This window comes from Oncorhynchus masou, chromosome 1 (assembly GCF_036934945.1).
Source record: "Oncorhynchus masou masou isolate Uvic2021 chromosome 1, UVic_Omas_1.1, whole genome shotgun sequence".
In the NCBI taxonomy this organism is placed as follows: Eukaryota; Metazoa; Chordata; class Actinopteri; order Salmoniformes; family Salmonidae; genus Oncorhynchus; species Oncorhynchus masou.
This window is the reverse complement of record NC_088212.1, coordinates 13,571,703-13,596,360: the sequence shown is the minus strand read 5'-3', so window position 1 is coordinate 13,596,360 and position 24,658 is coordinate 13,571,703. Positions and strand designations below refer to the sequence as shown.

General features: G+C 46.3%; 1 protein-coding gene across 1 annotated transcript in view; it reads left to right on the top strand.

The window, feature by feature from the left end:
- The window catches only part of LOC135518629 (adhesion G-protein coupled receptor V1-like), a 277,743-nt gene that overhangs the window by 52,842 nt on the left and 200,243 nt on the right, over window positions 1-24,658 (top strand). Inside the window, 24 exon segments of the mRNA XM_064943812.1 lie at window positions 885-980; window positions 2,727-2,831; window positions 3,065-3,178; window positions 3,386-3,954; window positions 4,150-4,420; window positions 5,464-5,793; window positions 8,908-9,084; window positions 9,442-9,665; window positions 12,086-12,212; window positions 12,534-12,719; window positions 12,984-13,164; window positions 13,384-13,547; window positions 13,713-13,836; window positions 13,988-14,248; window positions 15,516-15,642; window positions 16,636-16,853; window positions 17,041-17,076; window positions 17,079-17,774; window positions 18,807-19,180; window positions 21,062-21,238; window positions 21,755-21,935; window positions 22,369-22,562; window positions 23,049-23,178; window positions 23,437-23,508. Coding sequence (XP_064799884.1) covers window positions 885-980; window positions 2,727-2,831; window positions 3,065-3,178; window positions 3,386-3,954; window positions 4,150-4,420; window positions 5,464-5,793; window positions 8,908-9,084; window positions 9,442-9,665; window positions 12,086-12,212; window positions 12,534-12,719; window positions 12,984-13,164; window positions 13,384-13,547; window positions 13,713-13,836; window positions 13,988-14,248; window positions 15,516-15,642; window positions 16,636-16,853; window positions 17,041-17,076; window positions 17,079-17,774; window positions 18,807-19,180; window positions 21,062-21,238; window positions 21,755-21,935; window positions 22,369-22,562; window positions 23,049-23,178; window positions 23,437-23,508 — 5,134 coding nt within the window.

Sequence of the window (24,658 nt, the reverse complement as noted above, 5' to 3'; positions counted from 1 at the left end):
TGACATCAATAAGGGATCATAGCTTTCACCTGGATTCACCTGGTCAGTCTATATGTCATGGAAAGAGAAGGCATTCACAATGTTTTGTACACTCTTTTGTTTAAATTGACAAAAACGTTTGGTCTTAGGTCCATCGAGTTAATTCAACGAAATGCTGAGTATATTGACCCACCTTGATCTACTTCCCCAGAGTCCGATGAACTCGTGGACACCATTTGTATGTCTCTGTGTCCAGTATGATGAAAGTTAGAGGTAGTTTTGCGAGACAATGCTAACTAGCCTTCCCTTTAAGGTAATGAGTAAAACAGATTTTTTTCACACAGAAAATACAATAATGGTGCTTTAATGGTGTGGCTGCTGAGAGCTAGCCTGAGAGGTAGGCTGCTGAGAGCTAATCTGAGAGTTAGGCTACTGAGAGCTACAGTAATCTGAGAGGTAGGCTGCTGAGAGCTAGCCTGAGAGGTAGGCTGCTGAGAGCTAGCCTGAGAGTTAGGCTGCTGAGAGCTAGCCTGAGAGGTAGGCTGCTGAGAGCTAGCCTGAGAGGTAGGCTGCTGAGAGCTAGCCTGAGAGGTAGACTGCTGAGAGCTACAGTAATCTGAGAGTTAGGCTGCTGAGAGCTACAGTAATCTGAGAGTTAGGCTGCTGAGAGCTACAGTAATCTGAGAGTTAGGCTGCTGAGAGCTACAGTAATCTGAGCGGTAGGCTGCTGAGAGCTAATCTGAGAGGTAGGCTGCTGAGAGCTACAGTAATCTGAGAGGTGTGTGTGTGTGTGTGTGTACATGCATGAGTTCGGGCGTGAGTTTGTGCGTGTGTGTCTGTGACTATGTTTGTATGCCTGATAAGGGGACAGGTTCATACATCTCTCATCATTGCTCTTCTTCCAGAGCTCCTCCAATGGCGTGAGACTGGGGACCCCCAACAGAGCCACTATCACCATCCTGTCCAATGACAACGCCTTCGGAATAATTTCCTTCAACTCGGTAAGAAACACCTGTCTGTCCAGTGTTGATTCTTGCTTGCATTCTGTTTCAACCAGTTTAAGACGATTAGTTCAACCTTCAGTAAATGTTAAGTGAATCCCAAGTACTGAGCATTCTGTATTTAAAGTTTACTTTTACCGTGAAACTTAAATCACTGATCACAACAGGCACTTATTAGAGACATGCTTCAATTTGAGGCATGCTTCTATTTGAGGCAGGCTTCTATTTGAGGCAGGCTTCTATTTGAGCCAGGTGTCTATGACTTAATGCAAACAGCTTTTGCCCATTTTCATAGTTAATGAGGAAGATTGTAATAAAGATATTCATTTCCTGCACTAATGTGTTACCATTTCCATGGTGTCATGTTTCCTTTGTCTCAGTATGCCTTTCTTAATGAATTTTTATTTTTTCCTTGACAGAATCATTTTTCTCCTCTTTGACTGTGCATTTTTGGCAGTTCTTACTTTCGCCACTTAGAGGGCGATGGGACGATTTCTGGTGTTCAGTACTTCCAAAGTTGTTGACTGTTTTTGTGCTTGCCAGTTCGCTGGATGTTCTCAGCTGTTAGCAGCCAATGGCTAGCAGTTCTCAGCTTCTTACGGACGATAAAAACAGATGATTACCATCATTTTAATTACTGAATGATTTAATGTAACAAATCAAACATTAAACTTCGTGAACAATTCATGGTCATTCATGTTAACCTTGGGGCGGCAGGTGGCCTAGTGGTTAGAGGGTTGGGACAGTAACCGAAAGGTTGCTCAATCGAATCCCTGAGCTGAAGAGGTAAAAATGTGTCATTTTGCCCCTGAGCAAGGCAGTTAGCCTTGTTAACCCAGTTAACACCCTAGGCTGTCATTGTAAATAATAATTTGTTCTTAACTGACTTGCCTAGTTAAATAAAGGTTAAAAAAATCAACTCATATAGAATTCCTTTAGGGCCTATTTGAAACAAGGCGTTTATTTGCTGACTATTAAAAGGGACTGGCGGCTATTTGAGACTGAGTTCAATTGAAGTTTTACAGTAGTTTAAATTTGTCTCACTCTGCAGTCTTGTTTGTTATTATCACAGAGAATTTGAGATCACGTAGGGGGTATAATTTGGCTACCGAATACAGTACGTACCATGTTAGATGTTTTGAGAGGGAAGGCTTTGTCACTGTCAGGATAAGGAAATGAGGTTTAGGACAAGGGTGCGGTGGGTCAGGAGTGGATCAGGAGTGGGTCAGGAGTGGGTCAGGAGTGGGGGTGAAATGCCACAGAGCAGATCCATGCAGATGGTTGTGCAGAAGGGTTCAGGGGTTGCCAGGGGCAGCACAACCACAATGACAGCAGTTTGCTCCCAATATTAACTTGTCAGTGGCAGTTTTTGGGGTTACTATGGTAACCATGTATTGGTGCTTGCCTTGCGTTCCCCTTGGGGTCTTATTTGGGATCTTCTTCAAAAACCATTAAAGGACTCTGGAATTATGATTTTGAAGCATGTTGTTTTGTTTAGTTTCTCCAGTCTGAGTCAATATGCTCATCGTGTGGTCAATGAAACTTGTCGTCTTGTGGAGAGGAACTAATTAATTTCATAATCACTGAAGACTGTGTGAAACATAAACAAACTTACAAAAGCTGCCTCATCCTGAATACTGGGACTGCATTTGATTCAACAGGACCCTTTGTTTCTCAGGTGAAACAAAAGACAAGTTCTGACTGCCTTTGACTTATACCCCCTCTTCGTCTTTCTCTCTCCTCCAGACTAAACAGATCGTTGTGGATGAGCCTAGAGGGAGGAGCCAGTATGTGCCTCTCAGCCTGGTCAGAGAGAAGGGGACGTATGGAACAGTGACGGTCAACTTTGAGGTGAGCTCACTGTAACTGACCCCTGCTTGACCTCCTTCATTAGGCCGTTTACATTTTAGTGTGGATGTCTATCTGCTACCCGGTCTACTTATGCCAACCTCACATGCACAAGGACACACACACACACACACACACGCACGCACGCACGCACGCACGCACGCACACACACACACACCTCTTTCAGGTAAACTTATTCCAGAACTGGCATTATGTTGTGTTTTGTACACGGTCAGATCTCTGGAGGCCCTAACTCTGCCCTGGAGGACCTCAGTCCAGACCAGGGGAACATCACCATCCCACCTGGACGGGCTATGGTGGTCTTCAGCATCCTCATCCAGGATGACCAGGTACCCTGTCCTCTTTCCTCCTTTCACATGTTATCACACCTTTCATCAGACAACTCCACATCAAACACATGGATCATCTGTAGCTTTCTTTTGCTGGCTAAGTAAACCAGGAGTTACCTAACCATTGAGATACCACTATCTATTTACTGTATATATTTCTATATGGTAACATATCACTAAACCTTTTTTTCCTGTCATCTCTCTCAGATCCCTGAGGATGACGAGGTGTTCACAGTAAAGCTGACAGGCGTAGCGGGCGGGGCACTCCTCAACCCCAACGGCAGCAGTGTAGAGCTGAAGATCCGCCGTAATGACAGCCCCTTGCGCTTCTCCCTGTCTCTGGTGGCCGTGGCCGAGAACGCCGGGGTCATCTCCCTGACCGTGACCCGTGGCAGCCTGGCTGACCACAGCCGTCTGGTGGGCTCCGACGACACAGAGGTCTCTGTAGATTACGTGGTCGTCAGTGGCGAAGGGGCGGGCAGCGCCACACCGGCGGTGGATTTTGTGGACCTGCAGACGGTGCACAGGGTGACGTTTCCCCCGCGGGTCTACGAGGTGCCACTGCTCTTCAGAGTCAACGATGACAAGGTGCCGGAGATCGCAGAGTCATTCCAAGTGGTGCTGCTGGAGGATACTGTGAGAGGAGATGCCGTGCTGATCCCTCCCAAAGCCATCCTGGTCACCATCGAACCCAATGATAAGCCACACGGGGTCCTGTCAATCAGCAGCAGCCCTCTCACTCAGCCAATCAGTATCAACGAGGATGTGACGGACAGGTGGGTTGAACTACAGTCAGGAGGAGAATCTCATTGGATCAGGTTGAAGTGTTACACACAATTATCCCATTTTATTTTACATGCATGGAAAAAAATGTACAATGACATTTTTACATAATAGTTTCCAAACACATTGACACTCAAGTGTTTCTGTCTGTGCTATTTTCACAACCCCACCCCCTCTCATTCCAAAAGATTTGACGGTATCTCCATTGTGAGGAACGGGGGGAACTATGGCGACGTCTCCGTCAACTGGACCATCAGTCGGAACTCCAGTGACCGCTCCCCCGTGTCAGATGACCTGAGCCCAGAAAGGGGCATGTTGCGGTTCAGGGCGGGCCAGATGAGTACGGCCCTGCTGTTGAACATCACAGCAGACAAGCTTCCAGAGGAGGCAGAGGCCTTCGTCCTCCGACTGCTGCCGGACACTGTGCAGGGAGGGGCCGAGGTGGACGAGCCTATGGAGGTCAGTCTGGCCAATCACACTACAACTATAGATTTGGATTCTACTGCTTTTGATTGATTGATTGATTGATTGATTGATAGGTCCAAAAGTATGGTTCTATCATTTCAGTTTCTCTTCTAATACTAGAGTTTGATGATTTGTTTTGTATACATCCAAAGGTTTTTCTAGTATTTCTTAATCAGATGTAATATTCCTTTCTGTCATGTTGTTAATGCTGGTGCTTTGTGGAGCTCTGTGTTGGCTTTTTTGGTTATTTGCCATACCAGATAGACAGTTTGAGAAAGTTGCTTGTCTGAGAGCTTAGTGCCATGGGGCGGCAGGGTAGCCTAGTGGTTAGAGCATTGGACTCTCGGGTCTCTCTGTGTGTGTGTGGCACTGTAATGTCTTTGTCACAGCTTCCCATCTTAGCTATGTGTGAAAGGAATGGCTACATCTAAACCTTGTTTATGTTTAATACATTAGAACACACACACACTCTCAGCGTGTGGTATCTGCTGTCCGTATGTGTTTAGGGAATTCATTCAGAAGTGCTTGTGAGCATTAGAAGGAAACTCTTGTAGTTAATCACTGTATATGTCAAGTTGATATACTGTGAATGATTTAGCACACAGTTCTAAATGCTGCAACACAGTCCTGGACAAATGACTACAGTAAGTCCGAGTAAAAAAGCTCATGAAAACTATTTCAGCCAATTTAATTAAAGAGGATGCATCTCTAAAATTATCCCAGGGCTCCTTTTTATGACAAGGAGTCTGATGCTTTCTCCTCTCCTTCCTCTCCTCCCTCTCCTCCCTCCTTCCTTTCCTCCCTCCTTCCTCTCCTCTCCTCTCGTCTCCTCTCCTCTCCTCACTCCTTCCTCTCCTATCCTTCCTCTCATCCCTCCTTCCTCTCCTCTCCTTCTTCTCCTCTCCTTCCTATCCTCTTCTTCCTCTCCTCACTCCTTCCTTTCCTCACTCCTTCCTTTCCTCCCTCCTTCCTCTCCTCTCCTTCCTCTCCTCCCTCCTTACTCTCTTCCCTCCTTCCTCTCCTCCTTCCTTCCACAGGTGGTGTTTTACATCCAGGACAGTGATGATGTGTACGGCCTGTTCCTCTTCCACCCCGAGAAGACCCAGACCACCCAGAGTCGACCCGATAGCCGCTTCCTGTCCCTCAGCTTTCTGCGGGAGGGGGGTACCCTGGGGGAGGTGGCCCTGTCCCTCACCGCCCTCTACATCCCTGCTGGGCCCGCGGACCCTGGGCTGGCCCGGGACAGGGTGCTGAACGCTAGCCGCTCTACTACCGTGTTGTTCTCTCAGGGCCAGGACCAGGCCAGACTCACCCTGCCTATCCGCAACGACGCCTTCCTGCAAAACGGAGCCCACTTCCTTATCCAGGTGGGGTGAGAGGTCACAGATCAGACCTAGGATAACTATACTTTTAACTATTCTTTATGAAACATATTTTTTTAAGTCAGGGCACAAATAGTTACTTTGGAGATTAATACAGATATTTGAATACAGATGTCAGGAAGTGACGACTTTTCAGAAACTATTGGCTGCCTTCAACTCATGGCAAAGCTGTATCTCAAATCAAATCAAATTGTATTTGTCACATGCGCCGAATACAACAAGTGTAGACCTCACCATGAAATGCTTACTTACAAGCCCTTTCCCACCAATGCATTTATTATTTATATCATTTAATATTTACAAAATAAACTAAAGTAAAAATGTTTTTTAAAGTAACACATAGAATAACAATAACGAGGCTATATACAAGGTGTACCGGTACCAAGTCATTAAGTATCAAAAGTAAAAGTATAAATCATTTCAAATTCCTTGTATTAAGGCAAAGCAGACCGCACCGTTTTCTTGTGTTTTAAATATTTTCCGGATAGACTTGGGCACAATGCAACCCTCAGACATAAAGCATGTATTTAGTGTCTGCCGTAGGGATGACCAGTGATGTTCTCTTGATAATTGTGTGAATTAGACCATTTTCCTGTCCTGCTCACGAGTAATTTTGTCTGTCATGGAAAATGTATGGAGTAAAAAGTACATCATTTTCTTTAGGAATGTAGTGAAGTAAAAGTATAAAGTTGTCGAAAATATAAATAGTAAAGTAAAGTACAGATACCCACCAAAAACTACTTAAGTAGTACTTTCAGGTATTTTTACTTAAGTACTTTACATCACTGACATGTAGGTAGGGGAACTGCTTGTTGAAGATAGAAATATAATGACTAGAGCGCACACCATCTCTTGTTCTATTCCAATCTATCTGATAGTCATATTTGATCGACACAAAACATTTGAACACTCTGTGTCGATTCTGCTGAATGTCCATTTCCCCAGGTGTACATAATCAAGTCAAACCACTTAACCAGTGCTATTTTGTACAGAGAAGTTTAAATAAGGTGCAGCTACTGTGGCTTTTTCAACCACTGAAAAGGTTGAAAACAGCAATTAATTTTATGATACCTGAAAATAGTGCAGAGTCTTTCAAAGCCAGTTGCAAACAGCAGGTTGGGATGCTAAAACTATTTTAAACCACTTTGTCCATCTGAGGGTGAATGTTCTTGTTTCAAACACACACTATACCATCTTTAAAGGGACAGTTTACTCAGAATGCAAACTAACATGATTTTCCACCGACCTTGGCTGTAGTTGATTTAAGAAGGTCGTTTTGGGGTATCTCGTTTCCTTTCAACACGTAATAGGCATATTTTGTTACTGTTGGTTGTCTCAATAACATATAACATTAAACTGTTCCTGTGTCTGCGTTAATATATTTGTTAGTCATTTTGAAGCTGCAAAAGGGGTCAACTCTCATGTTGAGGTGATTCATGTATTTAATTCTAGATTATAGGCAATATTAAGATTCTTATCCAGGAGCCCTCCGAACCATTTACATTTACATTACATTTACATTTAAGTCATTTAGCAGACGCTCTTATCCAGAGCGACTTACAAATTGGTGAATTCACCTTCTGACATCCAGTGGAACAGCCACTTTACAATAGTGCATCTAAATCATTAAGGGGGGTGGTGAGAAGGATTACTTATCTTATCCTAGGTATTCCTTGAAGAGGTGGGGTTTCAGGTGTCTCCGGAAGGTGGTGATTGACTCCACTGTCCTGGCGTCGTGAGGGAGTTTGTTCCACCATTGGGGGGCCAGAGCAGCGAACAGTTTTGACTGGGCTGAGCGGGAACTGTACTTCCTCAATGGTAGGGAGGCGAGCAGGCCAGAGGTGGATGAACGCAGTGCCCTTGCTTGGGTGTAGGGCCTGATCAGAGCCTGGAGGTACTGCGGTGCCGTTCCCCTCATAGCTCCGTAGGCAAGCACCATGGTCTTGTAGCGGATGCGAGCTTCAACTGGAAGCCAGTGGAGAGAGCGGAGGAGCGGGGTGACGTGAGAGAACTTGGGAAGGTTGAACACCAGACGTGCTTATGATCATATATTTAGACTAATTCATCCCACTGTTGTAGTTGTTGGTTTTGACAGCCATCAAATAAATGTTTTTGTTTTCAAATAACTTGCATGTGTTCAAATACCTTCAAATCTTATTTGTTTATGAAGTGTGACCAAATATGATTTGTTTTTGAATATCAATGACATTTTTGTCTTTTTAGTTGAAACTCTTTCTAAACTATATTTGACTAGTATTTTGAAAGAATACAGCTGTTTTGTGCTGTCACGGACAGCAACACTGTTTGGTCAAATACTGATCTCATCATTGAAGCACTGGCACAGGGAGCTGGAGACACAAGTCTTACATGGGAGGTTTCATATACAGTAGATTAGAAGATTCATTTTGTTCAAATGTGAGAAGACATTAACTTAGCTCACATGTACTGCTGTATGCTAATGCTACTGGAAAGTTGTCAGCTACTCCAGCTCTGGGAAATGTTGGTTGGTTCTTGGTTTAGTCAAGCTTGTCCAGAGACATGGTCCCTCATTTGCATGTGTGAGTGACTTGGACCTGAGAACTGTGGTCGGGCCCTTTGCCAGGGGATCTGTCCAACAGTCCAAACAAATAGCCCTCATCAAGCAACACATAAAAACGAACAGTAAATTGAAGTACCTCCTTCATATTCAATGGGTCCCAAACTGCTTTCCCACACACATACACACACGCCTGCACCCACACACGCCCCACTCACACACACACACACACACACACACACACACACACACACACACACACACACACACACACACACACACACACACACACACACACACACACACACACACACACACACACACACACACACACACACACACACACACACACACACACACACACACACACACGTGCCTCTACTTATATACCGCCCATATGAGAGTCATGGAGGCTGTATTTTATTTTCTCCTTTCTTAAAGACATTTTTAACATTGTTTCATTTTCCATTTGGCTAACAGAATGTCACATACTGGTATTAATGTTGAGTCATGTATTTCTGATGAAGATTTGTGCTTAATGATCATTGCTGTCTCTCTCTCAGCTGGACCGTGTGGACCTGATCAGCATCAGCCCTCTGGTCCCGTCTGTGAGTCCTCGCTTCAAAGGGGCGGTCAACCTCACCCTCACAGTCACCCCTGACATCGCAAATGGGGAGATCGGCTTTACCAGTAACACTACGGTGGTGGTGTATGAGCCAGAGGACACCAACACTAGCACGGTATGCTAACCTTCTGTCTGCATCAATGGCACACAAGTTAACATGCTAACCATTTGTCTTCATCAATGACACACAAGTTAACATGCTAACCTTTTGACTGCATCAATGGAACACAAGTTAACATGCTAACCTTTTGTCTGCATCAATGGAACACAAGTTAACATGCTAACCCTCTGTCTGCATCAATTTTGTGCTTCTGCGATGGCAACATTTTGGGCAAAATCAGCAATTCCCATCATATAATGCTAAAGTCTTTGAAATTGAAAGATTATTGCTTCTTGTCATAAGTCAGTTTGTTCAAGTCTCTAATATGACTGCTGATGGTTGAGGGTTAAGATATTCTGTCTCCTGTTACAGGTGACCCTCAGCCTGCGGCGGGATGGGACAGATGGACAGGCTGTGGTATTCTGGAGCCTTCGACCAATCGGAGACAACCAGGCTGACGTCACCCCTGACGACCTGAAACCCCTGAGCGGCTCAGTGGTGTTCCTGACTGGACAGAGTGACGCGGTCATCAACGTCACCATCATGGCCGACAACATCCCAGAGGTCAACGAGACCCTTCTCCTCACCCTGGACAGGTACTGCACTGCAACCCTGAGGAGCTTTGGTTGGCCAACATATTTTCATTCAGTTAATCAGTGGCAATGTGACTTCATAAGTGCCTGTGTCTGACTATGCTCTGTTTAGGTACCACACACCACACACCATTGCTAAATGGTATGTCCTACCTGGGGTTTGATTCAGTAGATCACTGGCCACTAGTTAATTTACTGAACAATACAAAACTATGCTTAAAATTCTCACAAAAAATCAATAGAGTCTATTCTAAGAATTGCTAATGCGAGCAGTGAGACCAGGGTGTCATGGGCTTTTAAGGAGAGCTCATCCCTTACCCTTACCTTACCTCACCCCTACCCTTGCCCTTGCAACTTTCCCCTACACCTCCCCTACCCTTACCCCTACCTTACCCCTACATCTAGCTTTACCCCTTACCCTACCTCACCCCTATCCTTACCCTTACCCCTACCCCTACCCCTACCCTTGCCCTTTCTCTTACACTCACCCCTACCTCTACCCCTACCCCTATCCCTTCCCTTACTCCTTTCCCTTACCCCAATCCCAGCCTGTCATCTGTTATCCATGACCTTGTCTCTCTCTCTCCCTCCCTCCCACCCCTATCCTGCAGAGTGGAGACTGCGCGCTTTGTAGTGTACTTTGTGTAAGTGGAGAGGGGAGTGAGTCTGGACCCTTTGTGTGCTGTGAATCAGAATTTTCTCTGGGAAAAGGGACAACTTTAGGATTTCTGTGACCTTTGGTTGTTGGGAGACAGGGTTGTTGTGGTGGTTGTTGTGGGAAGAGAGGGTGTGGGGAGTAAGGAGGGATCTTCTTTGTGTTGCACCTAATTTAACCATTCTTCCTGTAAAGAGATCAGTGTTTGTATGCATGCTGAACGTTGCCTGCAAGTGTTTGTTTGGAATGCTTTACACACAGGCTTCCTGCTGTGTGAGAGAGAGGCTTGGGGGGCCACTGAGTGACAATGTTATTCAGAGCAGTCACAATAACAGGCCTCTCTGGTCATTACTGAACACAATATAAGGAATTACTAGATGACAATACCTGGTGCAAGCTTTGAAGTGCATGTCCCCTACTTTGATTTTGTCACTCCTTGTTGTTTTACACACACTCTTCAATGGTTTTAAGTACACTGCAACCACATGCCCCTGGTGTACAGTGCATTCGGAAAGTATTCAGACCGCTTGACTTTGCTTTTTGTTACGTTACAGCCTTATTCTAAAAATGTTTTTCCTCATCAATATACACATAATACCCCATAATAAGAAAGCGAAAACAGGTTTTTAGAATTTTTCAAATATATTAAAAATAAAAACAGAAATACCTTATTTACATAAGTATTTAGACCCCTTGCTATGAGACTCGAAATTGAGCTCAGATGCATCCTGTTTCCATTGATAATCCTTGAGATGTCTCTTGATTGGAGTCCACCTGTGGTAAATTCAATTGACTGGATATGATTTGTAAAGGCACACAATAGTCTATATAAGGTCCCACAGTTGACAGACATGTCAGAGCAAAAACCAAGCCATGAGGTCGAAGGAATTGTTAGAGAGCTCCGAGAAGACAGGATTGTGTTGAAGCACAGATCTGGGGAAGGGTACCAAAAAATGACTGCAGCATTGAAGGTCCCCAAGAACACAGTGGCCTCCATCATTCTTAAATGGAAGAAGTTTGGAACCACCAAGACTCTTCCTAGAGCAATCGGGGGAGAAGGACCTTGGTCAGGGAGGTGACCAAGAACCCGATGGTCACTCTGACAGAGCTCCAGAGTTCATCTGTGGAGATGGGAGAATCTTCCAGGAGGACAACCATCTCTAGAGTGGAGTGTCCAGACGGAAGACACTCCTCAGTAAAAGGCACATGACAGCCCGCTTTGAGTTTGCCAAAAGACACCTATACGACTCTCAGACCATGAGAAACAAGATTCTCTGGTCTGATGAAACCAAGATTGAACTCTTTGGCTTGAATGCCAAGCGTCACATCTGCAGGAAACCTGGCACCATCCCTACAGTGAAGCATGGCGGCGGCAGCATCATGCTTTGATTATGTTTTTCAGCGGCAGGGACTGGGAGACAAGTCAGGATTGATGGAAAGATGAACGGAGAAATGAACAGAGATATATTTAATGAAAACCTACTCCAGAGCGCTCAGGACCTTAGACTGGGGAGAAGAATGGGAGAAACTCCCCAATAACAGGTGTGCCAAACTTGTAGCGTCATACCCAAGAAGACTCAAGGCTGTAATCGCTGCCAAAGGTACTTCAACAAAGTACTGAGTAAATGGTCTGAAAACTTGTGTTAATGTGATATTTCAGTCTTGTTTTTTTCCAAAAAGTCAAGAGGTCTGAATACTTTCCGAATGCACTGTAGAGGCCTGTGAGTTCCTTCGTAGTCTCGATACTGAGTTCCCCTCTGTGTTGCAGGACTAACGTTGAGAACCAGATCCTGAAGCCTGGCTTCACCCGGCGAGAGATTGTCATCGTGGAGAACGATGACCCAGGTGGAGTCTTTGAGTTCTCCTCCTTCTCCAGAGGACCCTGGTACATTAACGTATGTCTGACAAACACACTTAGATATCATGGTTGTTGATGTTCATCTGTTTCATCCACTGGACTGCATGTTGAAATTACCAACCAGGTCATTTTTGCGAAAGACCATGGCCCCAATGCATCTCAGAGTAGAAGTGCTGATCTATAACCAGTTTCGCCATTTAAATCATAATGAATAAGAGGCAGGACCCGATCCTAGATCAGAACTCCTACTCTGAGACTTTTTCTTAATATGGTTAAATCAATGGCTAACCTACATCAAAAACAGCAACACTTCTAACCCATAGTCCCTTTTTTCTGCCCTGTGACCTTTGCCCTGTAGGAGGGTGAGGCGGTGGAGCTGAGTGTGATCCGGACCAAGGGGCAGCTACTCAAACAGCTGGTGCAGTACGCCCTCATACCCTCGGGCTACACAGAGTTCTACGGCGCTACCGGTGTCCTGGAGTTCAAGCCCGGGGAGAGGGAGGTGCTGGTAGCACTGGTGGCACGGCCTGACGAGGTCCCCGAGGTACAGCTACACTGCTGGTATCATATATGGCATCATGTATGGCATCATGAATGGCATGGACACCTCTTCCTGACTGTTAGGGTGTCACTGGTCTTACAGTATCCAGTTTGAATTGCCTTTGAAATTCAACATCAGTTTTTTGTTACGATAGTTAACAGTATACAGGTATGTGTTTGAGTGTAGAGCACAGTGGGCAGATTACAGTGAGACAGTTCTGTTATTGTGTGTGTGTGTGTGTGTGTGTGTGTGTGTGTGTGTGTGTAGCTGGATGAGACATTCTCGATGGTACTCAGCAGCTACAGCACTCCAGCCAGTCGCCTTGGCAACCACCGAGAGGTCAACATCACGGTGCGCAGGAACGACGACCCCTTCGGGGTCATCGAATTCATCCGTTCTGGACTGGCAGAGGCCATCAACGAGAGCAAAGGCTCCCAGTCTCACTCAGGTACAATGGAGCAGTGGAGGAACAGTGACTACCAACTATACAGCACTTTAGGACTATGTAGTATAACAAAAGAAATGTAACAGGAAAACAGTTGTGATCATATTTTAAGTCATTTTAATTATTTAAAATGAGGAGGCAGTAGAGAGATGATAAATGAACTAATAGGATTGAGTGTATTGTATTGTGAACAGTGTGTTATGTTGTGGGTCTGCTTGGCAGTGGCCTATCCCGTGGTGAGAAACAGGGGTCACTTCGGGAAGGTGTCAGTGTCCTGGGTCCTAGAGCCCCACATGTCTGCTGACGTCAGCCCCGTACAGGGATACATTGTGTTTGCTGAGGGGGAGTATATGAAAAACCTCACCCTCTTCTCTGTACCTGATGAGGTAAAGCTGTCTCTCAAACACAACGGTATCTGACCAACTACTACAATCAGGTCTCCTTGACATAATATATTGTGTGATTTATGTCAATAGAGTTTCATGATTTGGATGGTACTGTATCTTCCCTCTTATCTACACAATAGTGACAGTGTCTTGTTTCCCCATAAGATCCCAGAGGCAATGGAGAATTTCACCATCACTCTCCTCAATGCGACAGGGGGAGCAAGACTTGGGAACATACTCGACGCCAGCTTGCACATAAACAAAAACGATAACCCGATTTACTTTGCAGGTGAGGATCAAGTTCAGCTGTGTATCGCCAGACATAAAGTGGATATGTCAAGTGACATATTTTTATGCCAAGTGACATTGTTTTTATGTCAAGTGACATAGTTTGTCAGTTGACATAAGGTGACACAAGACTCTGTCTCTCTGTCCTTCAGAGCCTGTGGTTGTCAGGCTTCAGGAGGGGGGCGTGGCTAACTTGACCGTTTTGAGGGCTGGTCCGGCTGACTTTGTTGCCACGGTGATGTATCGCGTGGACTATGGCGAGGCGTCACCTCGTGACTTGGCCCCACTGAGTAACAACACTGTGCTGGTGTTTGGCGTGGGACAATGGATGAAGAACATCTATGTAGTCGTGGAGGAGGACGACATACCTGAGACCGAAGAACCATTCTATATCATTCTCTACAACACTACAGGTGTGGAAGTCTGACACGCTTTCTTTGCACTGAAACAGACAAGATATTTCTCCTGACCTCGTGATCTGAACAGGAAAAACTCTGAGCCCTAGTTTTAGCCAATAGCTAAAATCTAGAATGGTCTGGTCAGGTCACGTGACCAAGAAAACCCCCTGGCCATTCTTATGTTTGATAACATTCTATTCAATTACATTCTATACAATTACTCAATCTAATTTTTACTCTCAATACAATAACACAAAGTTACATGGGTCAAGTCATTTTGGAGGCAGCTGTAGTATGAATCAACCAGCCTCATTGCGTTGACTGTATTTCCATGTTTAGTTGCCAGTCTCTTTGACAGTTCTTTCTGTACATTGGTGAGTAACTGGGTTGATTAGCATTGACTCTGGTGACTCTGAAATGCCCTCCTAATCCCAGGTTTTTGGGAAACAGACAGGGATGAAAGGCTGTGGGGGAACTTAATTACTGAACTCAGACTCACTCTGCAAGCTGCAGCACACAGCCAGCCCACTACTCAGCCTGCCTGGATGGCTGTATACGCATGGACCACTTTGATAGAGAATACGTGTTGACTCACTCTGCTCCACTCCAAGCCTTAGTTTATAAGAGGGCTCTTATGTTTTTGTTGTTGTGGCGGACATCTGCACGCAGAACCCTGACCCTCTCTGCTGGGTTGCGGTGGTTACCGTGTGCTATGGTAATGAGAGCACTCTTTCCTTTATGTTATGATATTTAGCATGACAATTACAATGTGCGTATTTCAAAGCAACCTGGTCTCTGTCTCTCTCTGTATTCCTTATAAAAAGCGTAACCACGTGCTGAGGACAGACTTTAAAGAGGTTATTTTAAAGAAGACATTTTCGCCTCGTTTTCTTTTACCAACGTGTTATAAAAATAAATAAATGAAGATGTTAAGTTCAAACAAGAACGTCATATTATTTTGACTGACTTGAAGGACATTAAATGTTTCTCTCTTGTTCAGTCATTTGTTATTTAATAAAAACAGAGGGACATATTTTTAACAGGCATTGTAAATGTATTCAGTGACTGCGTGCATTGAAAGCAGTTGAGTGAAAATATCTGACCTTGACACCCAGCAACTAACTGTGTAATTTCACATTGTGACCTGTGTGTGTGTGTGTGTGTGTGTGTGTGTGTGTGTGTGTGTGTGTGTGTGTGTGTGTGTGTGTGTGTGTGTGTGTGTGTGTGTGTGTGTGTGTGTGTGTGTGTGTGTGTGTGTGTGCGTGTGTGTGTGTGGGTACAGGTGATGCTGTTGTGTATGGGGGTGACACAGCAACAGTGGTGATTGAGGCCAATGATGAGGCCAACGGAATATTCTCCCTGGAATCGACAGAGAGGCCTGTGAAAGAGGGCAAGACCAACAACTTCTAGTAAGGAAGCCCAGCCTTAATACATCATACACCTGTCCGTGATGCTTACCCCGCCTCTGCAATAATTTAGCAGCTCTAACTCGAGCTGAGCAATTTGTGTTTTTTGAGGTCAGTTTGTTTTCTGTTAAAATCACAGTTTTCGATTTCGCTTTTCAAAAATAGTTTAGAACAGTAAATGCAAATGCATTATGTGGGTTGAACGCTGTAACAGCACAGAATTAAACAATGAATACAAGTCCCATGATGGAAGTGACGGCCCATTACTGCTTATTGACCATCATTTATTCACATTACTTTAATTGAATAAAATAGTTAAGTTATTGTGTCTATTACATTTATTTTATTTGATGACTTTATTATTTCATTCCAAGTCATCATCTCATCACTACAGAGCTGCTGCCTACGCTGTCTGACAAAATCACTATCTTAGTAGTTCTTCAAAGTAAATAAGGCCTACTTTTATGACTGCTGAATACCAACTGTCAATTACTTAGATCATGTATTTTCAGATACAGATACCTCACGAAGCAACTGCTCTCTATCCCTCTCAATCGCACATTCTCTGTATCTTCCTCTCTGTGTCTGCACGCCCCACACAGACCGGACAGTAGGCGCGCAGTGGATTATGGATATTGTAGTTAATTACCACATTTTCTGTGCTAAACTATGTCTAATATTTTAGCCTGTTGGAATCTACAACTCCCCACTAGATCGAACAGTTTGGGCTTGATCTGATTTGTCTCTAGAGAAACCAAACAAAATGGAATTCAAATAATTGAACCAATGTCAGTCAATTAGTTGTTTTAAAAAACTAAAAATTAGACATTTCTGTTAATTTCTCAGAACTAGATCTAACCAAACTTCTTGAGTTGATGATCCTAGCAACTGCTGTAATAATTGAATCCGGGACTGTGTCAGTTTGGGTCCTTGAGGGCCGTAGTGTCTGTGGCACTCTTCTCTCTCTGTCCCTCATGCAGTCCTGTCATCTCCTAGTGTTATCAGGGCCAGGGGACACTTTGGCAACGTGACGGTGTTCTGGCGCCTTTATGCCAATGACACAGCCCTGGAGCCTGGTCATGAGTTCATCAAAACCTCTGGCTCCATCACCTTCACCACGGGAGAGGAGACCAAGCCCATTGTCCTGCAGGCCATCTCAGACCAGCTCCCGGAGTTCAATGAGTTCTACATCCTCAGACTCATCAACATCTCAGGTAGGGAGGAGGCAGGTATTCTCCAGGTGAGGTATGTGGAAACAAAGCTGAAGTATCTTCTTGACTGGAACATCAATATCTGATTGAAGTGGGATGGTATGGGTTCGTCCTGAATTACTCTGTGTCACATTACACATATTGTTGACAATAAAGCATTAACCATTTCCTTTCCGGTGATATTTCATAGGTGGTTACCCTGGCGAGGGCGGCCGATTGGCTACTACATCCTCAACGCATCCGTCCTGATACCCTTAAATGATGACCCCTTTGGAGTGTTCGCCATAGCTGATGACAACCTGGACCAGGAAGTGGCTGAGGACGTCTTGTCAGAACTGGACATGTCTGATGTCACTTCCTTCAACATACTGCGGCAGCAGGGCACCTTCGGGGATGTGCGGGTTGCCTGGGAGATCGTATCGGACCGTTTCCCTCTTGGCCTCCCTCCTATGCAGGACCTCCTTCTCAGCGCCTCCTTCCCCAAGGAGGTGGAGCTCAGGCCCCACTCCAGGAGGCACCACTCAGGCACCGACGCCTGGCTCTTCTCGGGCCGCCAGGGGGCCTACGGCACCATCAGCCCAGAGGACGGGCCTGGCAACCTGGCTAACTTCACCTTCTCGGCCTGGCTGATTCCCAGGCTGGACACCAACGGCTTCATCGTGTCTAAGGGTAACAGTAACAGGACTTTGTACTATGGGGTGAAGGTCCAGACTAATGAGTCTCATGTGATCGTGATGCTGTACTACACAGCCCTGGGGGCCAACTACACCCAGGTGGCCCGGACCACGGCAGAGAGGTTTGTGGAGGACAACGTGTGGCTCCATGTGGTGATCACGGCGGGTGATGGGATGATTGAGTTCTTCCTGGATGGGAACCTCATGCCCGGAGGGGTCAAGAATCTAAAAGGAGAGGCCATCACTGACGGTGAGTCCCAAGAATGTAATTATCTCTTAAAGACTCTCTCCTTCCTCCTCTCCCAATACTCCTCTTCCATTTCTCCTCTCACATTCCCCCTCTCCCATTCCTCCTCTCCCATTCCTCTGCTCCCATTCCTCCTCTCTCCTTCCTCCTTTCCCATTCCTCCTCTCCCATTCCTCCTCTCTCCTTCCTCCTCTCCCATTCCTCCTCTCCCATTCCTTCTGTCCCATTCCTCCTCTCTCCTTCCTCCTCTCCCATTCCTCCTCTCCCATTCCTCCTCTCTCCTTCCTCCTCTCCCATTCCTCCTCTTCCATTCCTCCTCTCCCATTCCTCCTCTCCCATTCCTCCTCCCCCATTCCTCCTCTCCCATTCCTCCTCTCTCCTTCCTCCTCTCCCATTACTCCTCTCTCCTTCCTCCTCTCCCATTCCTCCCTACATCCTCTCCCATTCCTCCTCTCCCATTACTCCTCTCTCCTTCCTCCTCTCTCATTCCTCCTCTCCCATTACTCCTCTCTCCTTCCTCCTCTCCCATTCCTCCTCTCTCCTTCCTTCTCTCCCATTACACCTCTCTCCTTCCTCCTCTTCCATTCCTCCTCTCTCCTACATCCTCTCCCATTCCTCCTTTCCCATTCCTCCTCTCTCCTTCCTCCTCCCCCATTCCTCCTCTCCCATTCCTCCTCTCTCCTTCCTCCTCTCCCATTCCACCTCTCTCCTACATCCTCTCCCATTCCTCCTCTCCCATTCCTCCTCTCTCCTTCCTCCTCTCCCATTCCTCCTCTCTCCTACATCCTCTCCCATTCCTCCTTTCCCATTCCTCCTCTCTCCTTCCTCCTCTCCCATTCCTCCTCTCTCCTACATCCTCTCCCATTCCTCCTTTCCCATTCCTCCTCTCCAATTGTTTGGACTTGCAGAGACTCAGCAATGCTTGAGTGAGCGCTTAGCCACTATTGTTACATTGGACATTGTTACAGGCAGATGAAAGCAGGCTGCAGTTTTCGTTCTCCCCCAATAACTGAAGACAATGGGCCTCCTGTGCAGGTTCTGCTCCTGTGCGGATTGGCTCGGACCTCTACGGAGAGGAGCGTTACACGGGCCTCCTGCAGGATCTGCGTCTCTACCACAGCAGACTGGACCGCTCAGAGATCCACGAGCTCCACGCTCAGCCCGCCAAGACGGACCTGAAGAACATCTCTGGCTACCTGCAGTACAGGCAGGACGAGAGGCAGAAGGCCTTTGTGGTGAAGGTGCGGGACGACAAGGAGGAGGAGGGGGAGGAGGTGTTCTACTTGCAGCTGGTGGCGGCCCACGGGGGGGCGCGCCTCCCTCTCCCCCGCCCCACCGCCACCCTACGGGTGATGAAGAGTGACAACGCCAACGGCTTCTTTGGCTTCACCGGCACCTGCATACCAGACGTAAGACACACACACACACACACACACACACGGGTTGCATTAGCTTTCAGAAATCTGCATTTTCAAAAAAATCTTTGTTTTGAACCATTTCTCCTGGATCTTATACTCAAAGTCAACAGTGTTTTTTCTTCAATAGAGTGATCAGGGGCGAGGAACTAGTTTTTCTTCACACAAAAACATTAGTGCAACACATTCGGCAGAAAGTACAATGCTATTTGGCTGGCAGCCACCCATGCATTAACTTACATTAGCTCACAAGTACATTAACTTACAATGAAAAATGAAGGTATTTTTTCGCAAAAACTATGCATGGCCATCACATTTCTAAAATTTATCATAGAAAGAATGTAGCCAGCTACATTTCCTGATGTTTTGCTTGAAGTTAATCTTGAATTTTAACCTGCTACCAGAGGAAAAACTACACCTGATGAAAGTACCAGAGAAAAGTAGCCTACACATCAGTCAGAGCGCTGTCTGGTGATCAATGAGGAGAGCAAAGATATTTCATCCTGATGGAGAAGTACAACTGAAGCACAAAATGTGCCCTTTTACAGTCATGATTTCGTTAGAACCCTGATTGAAAGCAGAATTTACAATCATTTTTTTTTTTAGATCTGCTTTTTTTTTTTCAACGCAGCAATATATTTCTTTTGCGTTTTATATTTCCTTTTCTGCATGAAAAGCGCAGAATCCTGCGTTAACACGACCCCTGATACATACACATACACACACATACAGTATCTTACCTGCTTTACAGTATAAATGAGACACTATTGACACTATCGAGATGAAATGTAGACCCCACTTGCCAACTCAGGCAGTCATTTGTACAGCTCTGAACCTGACTGACACATCAGCAAAATGATGTAAGAAAAACAGCACACTGGAGAACAGCACATTATTGTCACATCCTCTGACTAGCTTTGATCCATGTACCCTGAGAATATGGATATTATTGTCACATCCTTTAGAGAGACAGGACATGGCTTTGATCCATAGAGCAAAAGGTGATAGACCAGCCTGGGAGAATAGTGCAGAACAGGTTTGGTTCCCATGGAAGAAAGACAGAAATTGAAGCCAGCCATGGGCATTCCCATGGAAGTAGAGTCCCAGTAGCAGAACAGCTGGTAGACCAGCCATGGGCATTTAACCAGTGTTCACGCCTGGGTGGAGTAGAGTCCCAGTAGCAGAACAGGTGGTGACCAGCCATGGGCATTCCCATGGAAGTAGAGTCCCAGCAGAACAGGTGATAGACCAGCCATGGGCATTCCCATTAGAGTCCCAGTAGCAGAGAGAGCAGAACAGGTGATAGACCAGCCATGGGCATTCCCATGGAAGTAGAGTCCCAGTAGCAGAACAGGTGGTAGACCAGCCATGGGCATTCCCATGGAAGTAGAGTCCCAGTAGCAGAACAGGTGGTAGACCAGCCATGGGCATTCCCATGGAAGTAGAGTCCCAGTAGCAGAACAGGTGGTAGACCAGCCATGGGCATTCCCATGGAAGTAGAGTCCCAGTAGCAGAACAGGTGGTAGCCCAGGGGATGGCATTCCATCAGAACAAGGCTCCCTCTAATTCTCATGGGGACAAAGGGACTCAGAGGATGTGTGGCTATCGGGTGCCTCTTTGCAAATCACATCATGACTCTGCAGGAATTAGAAGAGGGCTGTCCATGAAAGAGCAAAGGTACATTTGTGTCAGTCTTGAATTGATAACAAGTTTGTGATATCTTGTCAGAGTTTGTCATCAAATGAAAGTTTGTGTACAATTTTGAAGTGTGATGTGACAATATGGTTTAAAATGTCACAATGTCGGGTTGGTTTAGGGAGCATCATTAACAACCAGGCTCTGTGCCTGTCCTCTCTGTTCTTCCTCTATGGCCAGACGACAGAGGAAGGCTCCATCATCTCCTGTGTTATTGAGCGGACGCGCGGGGTTCTGGACCACGTCTCTGTGAACTACACGGTCACTCAGCTGGACTCAGACAGCCAGGCTCCGGCCCACCAGGACTTTACCAAGGCCAGCGGCTCGGTGCTCTTCCTCCCCGGTCAGCGCTCTGAGGTGTGGAGGAACAACCAGAGTCACACACACACACACACACACACACACACACACACACACACACACACACACACACACACACACACACACACACACACACACACACACACACACACACACACACACACACACACACACACACACACTCACACACACTGTGCATACACACACTCACACATGCACACAAACACACTGAAAGGTCAGACAAACAAGTCAGGAGAAATGTTTTACCATTCATCTACATTTCTGACCATATTTCATCCCAGAAAACTATTTTCATCCACTCAGTAGTGTTGTTGACTTCTAGCCCCACCTAGTGGCTGAGAGGAATATGTTATTCTGGTTGCTTGCTAATGGTGCTTGCTAATGATTAGGCTTTGCTACAAATCCACTACAGACACTATAGCCTGCAAACAAATACATTATGAATATATACACATATCTACGCAGTTAATTTTAGATTGAAATCTTGACTATCTCTCATGTGTTATGACATCATCTCCCTGCGATTCCCAGGTCCTGAACCTGCTGGTGTTGAATGATGACACCCCTGAGTTCGCAGAGTCCTTCCAGGTCACTCTGGTGTCAGCAGAGTCAGGCGATGGGAAGCCAGGCTCCACCCCCACCAGTGGATCCAGCATCAATCCTGACAACTCAGCTACCAGGGTCACCGTCATGGCCAGCGACCATCCCTATGGTGCAGGGAGAGACACACAAACACACACACCCCTGTGCCACCCCAGTAGAACCTCAAACTGATTTCCACATCAAACTGCCTAATGCCAATTCTCATCCAGTGTACATGAATCAAGAACTGCAGATATCTGTAAAAACACATAGTTGACAAACACAAGACGTTTTGCTTATAATCTGTTGGAAATAGGTTCAGTTTGTGGCATAATGTAAAAACACTGTATCAAACTGCTGTTGGTGCGAGTCAATCACCAACTGTTGATATACATTTGTCACAGACACAGTTAGATCACTCATAGTTATGGATGTTCCCATGTTATGAATGTATCAGTAATATGCCATGTATTGATCCCCTCGCTGATCATCCCTGACCAGGCTTATTGTTCTATGAAGCTAGATGAGCAGCTGTCGTGAGTACTGGTCTCCCTCTCTCCCAGGTCTGCTCCAGTTCCAGCCGAGCCTGCCGGCTGAGGGCATAATCCCCCCGGCAACAGAGCCTGCCCACGTCACGGTCAAGGAGAACGATGGCGAGGTTCGCCTGCTGGTGGCCAGGGCCCAAGGCCTCCTGGGAAGAGTCATGGTCGGCTACAGGACCTCACCGTTTACCGCCGCCAGCCCCGAGGACTATGAGGTCATTTCCTGCCATCCTTGTACTGTAGATCAGCATCTCAGACAGACACAGGGATGGATGGTCACTTGACCATTTAAAAAAAAAAATCTCCTAATACAAGAATGATGCATGATTTATGATGCGCTTTTATTTTGAAAAGATTAAGAGAATAATAAGGCATACCCTACATAATGTTTGAGTCACCAGACTAACTCCTTTGATGGCTGTTTGATAGGTTGTCACTAGACTAACTCCTTTGATGGCTGTTTGATAGGTTGTCACTAGACTAACTCCTTTGATGGCTGTTTGATAGGTTGTCACTAGACTAACTCCTTTGATGGCTGTTTGATAGGTTGTCACTAGACTAACTCCTTTGATGGCTGTTTGATAGGTTGTCACTAGACTAACTCCTTTGATGGCTGTTTGATAGTGAGCTTGTGCTAACTCCCCAAGCTAACCCATTGTTTCCTACCTACTCTGCCTGCACTTGTTCCATGGCCCATACAGGACTCAGACGGCATGCTAGACTTCTTGCCAGGAGAACGCTTCAAGTACATCAGTGTGGTCGTCATTGACAACCCCGTCCCTGAGTTGGACAAGGTGTTCAGAGTGGAGCTCTACAACCCTGATGGAGGAGGTAAAACAGATACCATTGATTGATTGATTGTCCAATTGGTGATGATCTTCTTACCACCTCTTCTCTTGTTTCTGATCATTGCAAATAGTCCAACTTCCTATCCTGTAATCATATCTGTCAGTGTTTCCCACCCCTGAAATCCTGCTCTAACTGATCCTTTGCCTGTGTTCTGCAACTTTGTGTGCTCCCGTGTGTTTCCGTGTGCTCCTGTGTGCTGTACTCCCCAATGATCCCCACTACTCTGGTGTGCTCCTAAAGTGGGTCAGTTCCTTGGCAGTGGCAGTGGAGAAAGTGACACTGACTTCTTCCTCTTGTCCTCTCACCACCGTGGTAAGACCACCTCCCCTACACCTCCCCCCAAATACCTCCCATCCTTTTAGACTGTCCCTCTCCTCCTAAGCATATGTATATATTGTTGGGAGAGGTGTTAAGTCCTCTGTAGTTCTTACCCTACTCTGATAAGGCCAGGCTCTGTGTGTGTGTGTTTGCACGCTTGCGTGCATATGCACTTGTCTTTGCGTGCTCACGCCTCAGTGTGTGCCTTTGTGTGCGTGTGTGCTTGCGTGCCTTTGTGTGCGTGTGCGTGTGTGCTTGCGTGCCTTCGTGTGCGTGTGTGCTTGTGTGCCTTTGTGTGTGTGCTTGCGTGCCTTCGTGTGCGTGTGTGCTTGCGTGCCTTCGTGTGCGTGTGTGCTTGCGTGCCTTCGTGTTCGTGTGCGTGTGTGCTTGCGTGCCTGCGTGTGCGTGTGTGCATGCGTGCCTTCGTGTGCGTGTGCGTGTGTGCTTGTGTGCCTTTGTGTGTGTACTTGCATGCCTTTGTGTGCGTGTGCGTGTGCGTGTGTGCTTGTGTGCCTTCGTGTGGTATGTGCTTGCGTGCCTTTGTGTGTGTGCTTGCGTGCCTTTGTGTGCGTGTGTGCTTGCGTGCCTTTGTGTGTGCTTGCGTGCCTTTGTGTGCGTGTGTGCTTGCGTGCCTTTGTGTGCGTGTGTGCTTGCGTGCCTTTGCGTGTGTGCTTGCGTGCCTTTGTGTGCGTGTGTGCTTGCGTGCCTTTGTGTGCGTGTGTGCTTGCGTGCCTTTGTGTGTGTGCTTGCGTGCCTTTGTGTGCGTGTGTGCTTGCGTGCCTTCGTGTGCCTGTGTGTGTGTGTGTGTGCTTGCGTGCCTTTGTGTGTGTGCTTGCGTGCATTTGTGTGCGTGTGTGCTTGCGTGCCTTCGTGTGCCTGTGTGTGTGTGTGCTTGCGTGCCTTTGTGTGTGTGTGTGTGGGATTAAAATGTCAATGGTTCCAGTGAGCTGTGACCGGGGAGAGGGATGTAGGAAAAGCAAATAGGCATTCTATTGAGATGAGGGCAGCAGTGGTAAGTGGTGAACAGAAAATGTCCAGGATCCCAGGGATCATTGTTTCTCTGTAGGGCTTCACCCTCTCCCTTATTAAAAACCGACAATGCACTGCAGTGTTCAGGACTAGCATTTCAAGAGGATCAATAGGA